The following is a 12,762-nucleotide window of genomic DNA, read 5'->3' on the forward strand; positions in this document are numbered from 1 at the left end:
GTTGGCCGTAGAGAATTTGCTCTTGAACTTGTTGGAGAGGTCGTTCCAACCGGTTATGGAGCCTTCCTTGAGCCCTTTGGTGATCCAGGATTGGGCAACACCTTTGAGGGTCGTAGGAAAGTATTTACACCAGGTAGCCTCAGACCTCGGGTTCAGATACATGTGCCCCTCGTAAGAGGCAATGTGATCCTTAGGATCTGAGGTACCATCGTAAGTAATATGTGCCGGGATTTTGACCGTTGGCACATGCTCTTCCAGAATCCACTTCTGGAAGGGCGAGTTCGATGGAACCATGACCGCCTTCCCCTTGTACCCAGCCTCAGGGACCTCGCTCCCTCCTCTCTCAGAGGTGGAAGTGGTTTTCGTCCCCGGCTGAGACAAGGTTGGGTGGGGTCCGGTATCCTCTGGGAAGGTGAGGCGGCTATGCACACTCACCTCCCTCGAACCCAAGCGTTCGTGAACGCTTTGGCGGGCGAATTCCGGGTCCTTGGAGGGCCCCATGGAATTCTGAGCTTCGGAGTGGTCAGAGGGTTGAGGGTTCCTCCTCCTCTCCTTACTGGAGTTTCGGGTGTCCCCTCGCCACCTCTGGCCGAGCTCTCTATGTGGTGGAACTTGTCCACCATCATCCTGACCGATCCTCCTTTTCAGGTTTCTCGGCTGGTGATCATCAGGCATCTGGATTGGAGCCCCTTGAGCTTTAAGGAACTCCATGCAGATGGCCACTGCTCTGGCCACTTCCTCGGTGGAGGGTCCGGAGGGAGGAGTCTCCCGCGGATGTGACCTGGATTGCACGCTATGGCGCGGCGGGGAGTTCCTCGCACCTGAGCCACTCGGTCTCGGGGATGGCCCCGGCTGCCGAGTGTGGTGCGAGGTGTTCTCCTCCTGGAGGCTAGGACCTCTTGAGGCTTCCCTTTCCGGAGAAATGGGGGCCTCCGATTCGGAAGAGGCTTGCTCCGGGGAGGGATAAACCGGCTGGCGTTCCCTCACCGTAATCCGGCCTCCTCCCTTCTTAGCCTTCTTGGAACTCTTTCCACTCTTAGTCATGGCGACTGCCGGAGTGTTTGATGACTGACGCGAAATTTAGTAGCGTTCCCCACAGACGGCGCCAAATTGTTTCGGATGAAAACAATCGAATCTCGGAAGATCCTTTTATCTTGAGGGAACTTGGTCTCGGTCCGAACAACGCAGGAGCCGAGGGTTTCCTGCACAACAAATACACGTAAACTAGCCTCGGGGGGGACGCCGAGGAAGGCCCCTCCGATGCTTAAGTCAGTATATTAGAGAGAGAAAGCTGTGCAAGAGTTTAGTTGCTTGAGGCTTTATTGTCTTACCAAGAATTGACCAAGTTGTTGGCTTTTATACCTTGGCTAATGAAGGAGGCGGATTGGGCCCGGAAGTCAGTTGGGCTGGGCCAAGCTGATTGGGCCGTTGACTGACCTTGACATGGCTTTGAGGATGTTGATTTTTGACTTTAGCACATTTGGAGAGTTGAACCTTAACCTTGGGCTTTTAATTGGATCATTCAGTGACCAGGCCCAATTGGACTAAATTGGACCCAAACAATTCGTATTTTATCAGCGGTTTATCGAATCAATTGCTTAATTGATTGTATGAGCTATTGATTACTGTGAATTGTATGATCAATTCTGTTGGTTATTGCTCTAATTGAGAAAGACATTCTGTGTTTTGAATTCTCCATCTGTTTTTTTTTAAACTGATAAGTCAATTCTATATATATTTTGGTGTTATAAAAGATTCTTAATGAGTTTTTTTATGCATTATTACTGCATCATGAAAGCATTATTACTGCATTCTCCTCTGAATGTCGCAGCCGACTACGAGATAAAAGGCTTTCAGTATTTCTCATTTATCATACTTGAAATGAGGCCCTATTCACTAAATATCCTAACAGAAATGCCCCTAAATGAGTTTCAATCCTATGCTTCTAAATGGGTTCAATTGAGAAATATCAAGCTTCCTGTATTTTTCACTAAATAGGCACTCAGGTTCTGTATTATTTTGGTGAGCCAGTCATTTGAAAGATTTTGCCAAGAAACATCTGCAAATATGTCAATTTGTGTTTTGTGATACTGGTGTTGCACCTTTGATAATAATGATCATGATAGTTTTGTATTTTAGTTCAATTCTGTACAATAATGTGATCTAGATGCTTGTAAATTAAATTTGTGTAATTTTAATATCTGTGCAATAGATAACAATTTCTCCCAGCTTTTGATTTAGTCCCTTCTACTTCTTTATTGTAAGAAATTGTTGAAAATCAAATTCCACTCAAAACTTGCTTTTGATGTTATTGTCTTTCATTTCATTTTTATGTGGATTGCTTCATTGATTCTCAAGAGCTTATTTACGTGGATGTGGTTTGGGTTTTCAGGATTCTCCTACTGAAACCCTCTTTCGGAAAAATGAAGATACTGCTTTGAGGATTGGCGATTTCTGCATTACCTGGTATGCGCAAATTCCCCTTGGATTGATTAATCGAAGATATACTCCAGCATTTATAAATAAAAAAAAAAAAAAAAAAAACCGAAGTATATCGAATCCATATTGTTTGTCCACTCAATTCAATTTCTTGTTTTTGGATTCTTTAAAGTTAAAATTTCATATTTTAAAATTATTACTACTTTGAGAAGGTATTCTTAAGTCAAGTCAAGAATTTTTCTTAACCTGCTTAAAGAATCTTTAAAGGTGTTAATTAATGTTTATATGAGTTTATCGCATCTATTTTGGGTGCTGCTAGTTTTAATTCTTTTATTTTGTGGTAATAATTGTACGTTGATCAATATACTTGTTTTTCTTGTATCGTAGTCATGTTTCAATGTTTTATTTATACTTTAGGTTCATTATGTTGTTCTTGCTTGAGTTAACGTTTCTTCTTGTTGTTATGTTTTATGTTTGTATCTAAGCTTTTCTTTACTTAGGTTTGTGTTTCTACAAGTATTGGGAGAACTGCTAGCTACTCCCCATTGATTATGGAACCTAAATGTTATTTTCTCCTATTGAGTTTGGGCAGAGGGTAGAGTGTTTAGGTTGTTCTGCCTCGTTGAAAGTTTTCATTGATCATTTGAGATTTCTTTTTCTTTATTATTTTTCTTTAATTAATTAATTAATTTTATTTAGTTTTTAGTAACCCTTATAGTGACATTCCATCTCGACGATATTTTCACTAACATCTCGCCTTCTTTTTAGACGGGGTGTTACACATATAGCCAACTAAAAGGCAAGCTTCAGCGCAAGATATCAGAAGTAAACTTCCGAGCCGGGAAGATCAGGGCATCCTTGAAAGGAGACATGAGCATTTCACCTCCTCCTCCGGTATGCCCCTTTTTCTAGAGTTGGTTCCTTTAAATAATTGTCTTTCTTGCTAACTTATTCAACTTGTTGATAAGTATATTAGGTGACTCGTACTTCGTAGCTTTGTCCGCCCGATCGGGCGGACATTGCCCGGTCTGACCGGGCGGAAGAAGAAGAGGTGCCTGGCAAATTCGTTGAAGAAGCTGCTCTCGCGCCCGACCGGGCGAGCCTTCGCCCGACCGGGCGAGCCTTCGCCCGACCGGGCGAGCCTTCGCCCGATCGGGCAGACCTTGCCCGGTCTGACCGGGCGGTGGGGGTTGGATACGTTGAAGCATTCGTATGGAGTTTTCTTCTCGCGCCCGATCGGGCAGACCTTGCCCGGTCTGACCGGGCGGAGAAGGAAAAATGCGGAGACGCGGATTTTACGATTTAAAGTTATCTTTTATGTTATCTTTTTGCCCAAGTATCTTTTATTTTAGGGATTAATATAAAACCTCCCTAATATCAGTATTAGGGTCAGAAGAGAGACAGAGTGAGAGCCGTTCTTGAGAAATACAAGAATCATCTTTGTAATCTTTGCAGTTTATAGTGAAATCATTCGATCTCGGTGCCCGTGGACGTAGCTATCACATCGATAGTGAACCACGTAAATTCTTGGTGTTGTTCTTATTGTTTGCATTGAATTTCTTTATTGTTTTCTTGTTTGTTTACGACCTTTGCTTCCGCTGTCGCACAACAATTGGTATCAAGAGCTCAGGTTCAATCCTTGGAGAGTTTCTTGAAGATAACAATGGCAGGAGATTCAACAATAAGAATTGAGAAGTTTACCGGGAAAAATAGTTTCGGGCTATGGCAAATTAAGATGAAGGCTCTGTTAAAACAACAGCAGATATGGCGTCCGTTGGCTCCAAAGAGTACTACTTCGGAGTCAGGAGACGGACCGACTGACTCGCAGTTAGAAGTTATGGAAGAGAAGGCACACTCTACCATATTACTTAGTCTTGATGATCAAATCATCACGGAGGTGGCTGATCAGGAAACGGCGGCTGGATTGTGGCTGAAGCTGGAGTCATTGTATATGACTAAGTCGTTGACCAACAAATTATTACTGAAACAGCGGTTGTTTAGCCTCCGGATGCAGTCAGGTACTTCCTTACGGGAACATCTAGAAAAACTTAACTCTATTTTGCTTGATTTACGTAATTTAGATGTTAAAATTGATGATGAGGATGCTGCGTTGATTTTACTTGTATCTCTACCGTCTAGCTTTGAGAATTTTGTAGAGTCTTTTGTTGTTGGTAAGGATTCTATAACCTTAGAAGAAGTGAAGGCAGCACTTCATACTAGGGAACTCAGAATGAAAGCTACGAGTGATAATGGGGATAATGGTAGTGGGTTATTTGTTAAGTCCGGAAAGTCTAAAAAGAATAAGGGGTTTAACAAGGGGAACAATGCTGGGTCGGGTGCTGGAAACGGCAAGGATGGATCTAGTAAAACTACTACTAAAACATGTTATTACTGTAAAGAACCGGGTCACTTTAGGAATAATTGTCCGGTGAGGAAAAACAAGTCCCAGGCTGCTGTAGTTGAAGAGAAACCGAATGAGAGCTATAATTCAGAGGAAGATTTAGCATTAGTCAGTTCTGCTAGGTCTGATGATTTATCTGATAACTGGGTTCTAGATTCGGGGTGTTCGTTCCATATGTGTCCACGTCGAGATTGGTTTGATACATATGAACCTCGCAATGGGGGTATGGTTATAGTCGGTAACAATGCTCCATGTAAGGTCACAGGTATTGGTTCCATGAGGTTGAGGACCGTTGATGGGCGGAGGTTAACTTTGACTAATGTACGGCATGTTCCTGCTTTAGGAAAGAATCTGATTTCATTGGGTACCCTGGATGAATTGGGGTACAATGGTGTGTTTTCAGATGGGGAGTTGTGTATTTTCAGAGGTTCGGAGTTGGTACTTAAGGGTATCAAAAGGAACACCCTCTATGTTTTTGAGGGTGTTACACTGCCTAGTTCTGCGGTTTGCGCATCTGTATCTCACCAGGAGATGACTAAGATTTGGCACATGAGGCTTGGTCATATGGGGGAGAAGGGGATGCAGCTATTGTCCAAGAGGGGTCTTCTATCCGGGGTCAAGGTTGCCAACCTTGAATTTTGTGAGCATTGTGTGTTTGGTAAGAAACACAGGTCAAAGTTCAGCAAGGGTGCTCACATTACTGATGCAGTGCTCGATTACATCCATTCAGATTGCTGGGGTCCATCTAGAGTTGAAGGTATGGGAGGTTACCACTATTTTGTGTCATTTGTTGATGACAAGTCCCGATACACATGGCTTAGGTTGCTTAAGTCAAAGGATGAGGCCTTCAAAGTTTTCAAGCAATGGAAAGCTTTGGTGGAAAATCGACAAGGAAGGAAGATCAAGAAGCTACGAACGGACAATGGGCTAGAGTTTTGCAAAGACGAGTTTAATCAGTTCTGTGCAGATGAGGGTATAGGTCGGCATCATACTGTCAGGAAGACACCACAGCAGAACGGTGTAGCAGAACGGGTTAATCAGACACTGCTAGAGAGAGTTCGATGCATGCTCTCTAATGCAGGGCTTGGGAGGAGGTACTGGAGTGAAGCTGTGTTAACAGCTTGTTATGTCATTAATAGGGGTCCTCATTCTGGAATTGATTCCAAAATTCCGTTTGAGATCTGGAGTGGTAAGTTGCCTAATTTTTCGAATTTGAAGATTTTTGGTTGTGTTGCTTATTATCATGTTATTGAGGGTAAGCTGGATCCACGAGCCAAGAAGGGGTGTTTTGTTGGGTACGGGGATGGTGTGAAGGGGTTTAGAATTTTTTCACCTTCGGAGGGTCGGGTCATTCTTAGTAGGGATGTTACTTTCGATGAAAACACCATGTATTCAATTAAAAATGCAGAGATTTCAGATTTGAGAAGGGAAGTAGACAATTTATTACAGACAGATGGGGTACTTGAGGTACATCAGTCTACCATTGCTGATTTACCTCGGGTACAATATATTGATGATGATGCTGATGTTCCAGTGCCGGGTACTCCTGAACCTGAGATTACTCCTACTCATTCTAACTCTGGGGATGAGGTGGAGCAATCTAATCAGGGGTCATCTAGTCAACCTGACACCATTCTTGAGATGCCTAAACGAGTTATCAAGAAGCCTGTTAGATTGATTGAAGAGATGGAGGGAAGAAATTGCTGTGTTGATGCGATGACAGGTTATGCATTGAGTGTAGCTGATGATGTAGAGTCATTTGAACCTGCCACATATAAACAAGCAATTAGTTGTAGTGAGTCTGCGCAATGGCTTGCCGCAATGGGTGAAGAGATGCAGTCCCTTTACAAGAACAGAGTGTGGGAACTGGTAAAGGTACCGGAAGGGAGGAAGCTTGTGGGTTGTAAATGGATTTACAAGAAGAAAGAAGGGTTGTCGGAAACTGAGCAAATACGTTTTAAGGCTAGGCTAGTTGCTAAGGGGTTCAGTCAGGTAGAAGGGGTTGACTTTGTTGAGATATTCTCACCTGTGGTTCGACATACTTCTATCCGTGTGTTATTGTCAATTGTAGCACATTTTGATCTTGAGCTGGAGCAGTTGGATGTTAAAACGGCCTTCCTTCATGGCGATTTGGAGGAGGAGATTCTGATGAAGCAGCCCGAAGGATTCGAAGCTCCTGGAAAGGAACACTATGCCTGCAGATTGCTAAAGTCATTGTATGGACTTAAGCAATCCCCCCGACAGTGGTACAAAAGGTTTGATTCTTTTATGGTTTCACAAGGTTTTGACAGGAATTCATATGATTGCTGTGTGTATCATAGTAAGCTGGATAATGGTTCCATGATTTATCTTTTGTTATATGTTGATGACATGTTGGTTGCCACAAAGAATAAATCTGATATTGCTAGATTAAAGGAGATGCTTAACTCGGAGTTTGACATGAAAGACTTGGGTGCAGCTAGGAAGATTTTGGGTATGGAGATCTACAGGGATCGGGCTAGAGGTAAGCTTTTCTTGACTCAGAAAAGCTACATTGAAAAGATTTTGTCTCGTTTTGGGATGGAAAAATCGAAGCCTATAAGTACGCCAACTACTGTTAGTTGTAAGTTGTCTTTGTCTATGTCACCTCAATCAGAGGAGGAGTTGTCTTATATGTCTAGAGTTCCATATGCAAACGCGGTTGGTTGTTTGATGTATGCTATGGTCTGTACTAGGCCGGATATTGCGCATGCTGTTAGTGTTGTAAGCAGGTTTATGGCTCGACCTGGGAGGGAACACTGGCAAGGGGTGAAAAGGATTTTTCGCTACCTGAGAGGGACAGCTGATATTGGTCTTGTGTACGGGAATGATAAGGAATGCTTGGTCACTGGGTACAGTGATTCTGATTATGCAGCTGATGTGGATACCAGGAGGTCTGTGACTGGTTATGTGTTCACTTTGGGTGGTTCTGTGGTTAGTTGGAAGTCTACATTGCAGTCATCAGTTACGTTGTCAACTACTGAAGCTGAGTATATGGCTCTAACTTCTGCAGCTAAGGAGTCTATTTGGCTCAAAGGCCTAGTAGGTGAACTGGGTATTGCACAGGATTTTGCTACAGTGTATTGTGATAGTCTAAGTGCGATTTGCTTAGCTAAAGATCAAGTACACCATGATCGGACGAAGCACATTGATGTCAGGTATCATTTCTTGCGTACTGACAAGAGGATTAAGGTGAAGAAGATTGGGACTGCTGACAACCCGGCTGATTTCTTCACTAAGCCTGTTCCGTTTAGCAAGTTTAAACATTGCTTAGACTTGCTAAATATTGATTACTACGTGATGTAGTAGGCCCTGAGGGGCGAAGTTGGGGAGCTCCTGGTGTAGGTGTGTTGGCCTTAAGGTGGAGCTTGCCCGGGGCTTGTGATGCAGGTGGAGCATTATGAGTTGTTATACTTGGAGACGAGTATGTGATGGGTCTTGGTTGAAGACTTATCGGGATGTATGGCTTATGCATGAGTCTTGCATCGGGTTTGGCTTGAGATGTTTTTTCACTATGTCTTGATGGGGTCGTTTGCTGACTACGAGTTCTCGTCAAGGTGGAGATTGTTGATAAGTATATTAGGTGACTCGTACTTCGTAGCTTTGTCCGCCCGATCGGGCGGACATTGCCCGGTCTGACCGGGCGGAAGAAGAAGAGGTGCCTGGCAAATTCGTTGAAGAAGCTGCTCTCGCGCCCGACCGGGCGAGCCTTCGCCCGACCGGGCGAGCCTTCGCCCGACCGGGCGAGCCTTCGCCCGATCGGGCAGACCTTGCCCGGTCTGACCGGGCGGTGGGGGTTGGATACGTTGAAGCATTCGTATGGAGTTTTCTTCTCGCGCCCGATCGGGCAGACCTTGCCCGGTCTGACCGGGCGGAGAAGGAAAAATGCGGAGACGCGGATTTTACGATTTAAAGTTATCTTTTATGTTATCTTTTTGCCCAAGTATCTTTTATTTTAGGGATTAATATAAAACCTCCCTAATATCAGTATTAGGGTCAGAAGAGAGACAGAGTGAGAGCCGTTCTTGAGAAATACAAGAATCATCTTTGTAATCTTTGCAGTTTATAGTGAAATCATTCGATCTCGGTGCCCGTGGACGTAGCTATCACATCGATAGTGAACCACGTAAATTCTTGGTGTTGTTCTTATTGTTTGCATTGAATTTCTTTATTGTTTTCTTGTTTGTTTACGACCTTTGCTTCCGCTGTCGCACAACACAACTTGTGTTTTGTCTTTCAGAATTCGAAGTCAATGAATAAGCCAACTGAGAGGGGGGTGAAGGATCTTCCCAAGCGACGACGATGGAGTTGGATGATCAGGGGTCTCACCATGCTTCCCCAGCGGACTCACGCCATATTGAGCTTTTGGAAGCTGAAGGCTATGGGAAGCAGGGAAAACGACCTCGCATTGAGGAAGGGAGTAAGGCCGAGGACCCCAAGCCACCATTGTTTCGCGAGCCTTTCTTAACTTTGACTAAGTCGGGGCGTAAATCTATGGTGAAGGATCTCATGCCCCGCTTCTCTTCGCCGGGAGACTTTCAGGCTTTGAGGAGAGACCCGTCCAAGTTTGTCTCCTCTGCTTTTGATAGTATCTTGAAGGTATATATTTTTACATTTTACAATGGTTTTCTATGTCCTTGGGGTTATGCTAACCATCCGTTATCCTTTTTGATGTAGGTCGGCGTGACTTTGAGCGTGCTGGCCGAGGAGTACAAGAGGTGTGCCGTGCAGGACATGGAGGGACTGCGGGTAGAGTTATCAGAGGCTCGGACTCAGATTCATGATCTGAAACTGGAGCTCAGCTCGGCCAAGGATGCACTGGAAAAGGCCAAGCAAGACCTTACTGACGCCCAGGAGGCTAAGAAGACTAGCATCCAGGCGGTTGAGACTAAAGTTGCTGAGGCCAAGGAGGAGAAGAAAAAGATGACCGAGATGCTTAAGAAGAAGGAAAATGAGCTGACAGACCTGAAGAAAGAGTTGACTCAGGCTCGGAAAAGAGCGGAGCAGTCCCAGGAGGAGGTGATTGTTGAATGGAAGAAGTCTCCCGCCTTTGTTGATTTTCAGAATGAGCTGGGATATGAGGCCTTCGAGGCGGGGATTGCAGATGCTCTGGCCCACATGGAAATGACTTTTGCTGCCCTTGGTCTACAAGAATATTATCCCAAGGTGCGGGAGAAGGTTAGGGATCTCCTCGCCGCGACTGAGGCGGAGGAACGGAGGAAGATCTTGGCTGACATGAACCAGCAGGGCGGGATCGATGGATAGCTTCTCTAGCTTGGCCTTTTGCATTAGATTTTGTTGATGTTTCTTAGGATGCATTAAACTTGTGGCACTTTGTCTTTGTTTCAATGAACTTTTAACTTATCTTTTGATGTAATGAAACTGCATATCCTCCTTTGGCTTGGTTTTATTGACGTAACGGAGTTGCATGTCTCCTTTTGACTTCTTTTTTGTTGAGTTTTCGCACTTTGCTTGATTCCCTAGGGATTATTGAATCATAGGGGCCAAAAATCCTCTATTAATTGACAAGTAATCCTAACATGCTATTCTTGCTTTTTCGGGTTAGGTGGGGGCTAAACGAGCCCCATATTATTGATGCATGAGAAATGGTGTTGTTTTTTAGTTTTTATCTTGTATTTTTAAAACTCGTTGAGGGGCTAAACGAGCCCTTAGTTATATATATTATATTGATGGACTTCGATAAAAGGTTGGTTAGGGGCTAAAACAAGCTCCAAGTTGGGAGTTTTATGAGAGTAATGCTATTCCAATTCTTTAGAATAGGATGAGGGCTAAACGAGCTCTAAGTTATTGAGAGTCTAATAGCTGAGCTTGCCCCTCTTTGAAGCGGGCTAAGGGCTAAACGAGCCCTGACAGACTAAAGTCATATCACCTAATCAAAACTATTACCTAAGTCCTCTAACTAATGTAGATAGGGAAGTAGGGTCGAATCCACAGGAAAACAAGTCTTTCTATTCCTAACTAAATTAAATAATCTAGATTATCAAGTAACAAAAATTGTTGTTATTAAAAAGGAACTAAATTAAGGAGATTAAGAGTAGGGAGAAATCAATTAATAAAAGGCCTAGGGTCATAGGTTCACCAATAATTAATATTTCGGGATAAAACATAACAACCAATAATTAACATTGCATAAACATGATTAACAGGCTCTCGCAATTTATTAATCAACATATATCTAACAGGCTCTCGCAATTTACTAAATTTAAGTTCCTATTGAAAATAGCCTTTAATATCAAATTAACATCTGCTCGATTCATCAATTCAATATTGATATACTTTTACAAGCAAATCACAACTGCTCGATTCATATTTCGGTTGTAAAGCGTTAAAACAAATCAATAAGAAATTATCATGCAATATCAATAATCAACAATAACAAATTATCCCTTCATATTAATTACGGATCCCTAAGAACCCTAGAATTAAACTACTCACACATAATCAAATCTAAACTAAACAAAACAATTAAATAATACATGATCAAAGAAAGAGAATAAAACACTGAGATTAAAAGAGAAGAAATTGTTACCAAAGTTAAGGGAACAAGGGATGGAATTAAACCAAGAGTTGTAGAGAGAGAAAATAATACTAAGAGTTTTAGAGGAGAGAGAGAGAGAGAAAAGTTAGAGAGAGAAAGAGAAAAGAAAACTAAAACTAATTAAAAGCTAACTAAAACTAAACTACATCTAATCACCCCAACCTACATACTACTACTCCTTTTATAAGGAAAGTCCACTAAAACAAATTCCCACTAAAACAAGGAAATCAACATCTGGAGGAGTTAGCGAGCCCAATAACTAATAAGCCCAATAGCTCAAATAATCTGATGCATAAGCTATTTACAAATTTTTACCTACACTCTACGGCAGGGACACTGCCTGCACCCCCCTTCCGCGCGTGTCCCGCCCCCATCCCTTTTCATTTATGAATTTTCTGTAAATTTTTTATAATATGTTCATTTTTGTATTGGTAAATGTTCATTTATAAATCATTAGATGTTCATTTTTATAATAAGGAGTTTTTGTTCAAATTGATATATTTTATGAATTGCATTTTAAGAATTTTTTTATCAATAAAAATGAGAGAAAATTTATTTATATGGATTGTTGCGTTCAAATCATTTTTATTATTAGAAGTATTGCATCATCCAATGTACATTTTTGTTTATTCGTGTTTCAACATATGTTCATTTTTGTATCATTAAATGTTCATTTCAAAAAGCTATGTGTAAGTTTTATAGTAAGATGTATGCAAATACATACGTCTTAGAATTGTATTTATATAAATAAAGAGTTGTTAAAAATAATTTCCAACATAAAATAAATTCAATTTAATTACAATAATAATGCATTTCCATACAGTTATACTATTACATGTAATTGTTTCATAAACACGAAAGTGAACATTTTCAGCATCCAATGTTCATTTATATTTAATGTATGTTTTCTGTAGTAAAATATAGGTTTATTGTAGTTGTATTTAAATATAAATGTTGTACACGTGAATTTCAATAATTTTTATTCTTTTAAAGACGCTCATATATATTTTAACTAGTGAACATATTTTAAAATTTGTTATTTTGTGTATTTGTAATAATGTTCAATTATGCAATTATAAATGTTCATATGTATTATAAATGTTCATATGTGTGTGTGTGTGTGTGTGGGATTATAAGTTGTACATGTGACTTTTAATGATTATCAATGTTTTGTAGTTTCATAAATAATGTTCAGTTATGTAACAATAAATGATCATATATATTTTTACATATGGTAATTTAACTGTAATTGATCAAATGCATTATTGTGATTGACCATTATTGTAACTGTATGTGTTCATTTGTTACATGTTTAATTATTGCAGTGGGAAAAAGAGAATGCTAT

At 41.4% G+C, this 12,762-nt stretch overlaps 1 protein-coding gene across 1 annotated transcript; it reads left to right on the plus strand.

Moving 5' to 3' along the window:
• Window positions 1-1,581: 1,581 nt before the first annotated feature.
• Window positions 1,582-10,304, plus strand: LOC110715107. The gene is made up of 4 exons (XM_021893685.1): window positions 1,582-2,466; window positions 3,208-3,333; window positions 9,099-9,457; window positions 9,536-10,304. The coding sequence occupies exons 3-4, from the start codon at window positions 9,161-9,163 to the stop codon at window positions 10,121-10,123; spliced, it is 885 nt and encodes a 294-aa protein (XP_021749377.1). The 5' UTR covers window positions 1,582-2,466; window positions 3,208-3,333; window positions 9,099-9,160; the 3' UTR covers window positions 10,124-10,304.
• The last annotated feature ends 2,458 nt before the right edge of the window (window positions 10,305-12,762 follow it).

Source organism: Chenopodium quinoa, unplaced genomic scaffold, assembly GCF_001683475.1.
Source record: "Chenopodium quinoa cultivar QQ74 unplaced genomic scaffold, ASM168347v1, whole genome shotgun sequence".
NCBI lineage: Eukaryota > Viridiplantae > Streptophyta > Magnoliopsida > Caryophyllales > Amaranthaceae > Chenopodium > Chenopodium quinoa.

What these genes read in the sequence shown, in the direction of transcription:
- LOC110715107 (XM_021893685.1), top strand. Translation starts at nt 9,161, where the DNA reads ATGGAGTTGGATGATCAGGGGTCTCACCATGCTTCCCCAGCGGACTCA. An exon ending in CTTTTGATAGTATCTTGAAG is followed by an intron (nt 9,458 to 9,535) that starts GTATATATTTTT and finishes TTTTTGATGTAG; the next exon opens with GTCGGCGTGACTTTGAGCGT.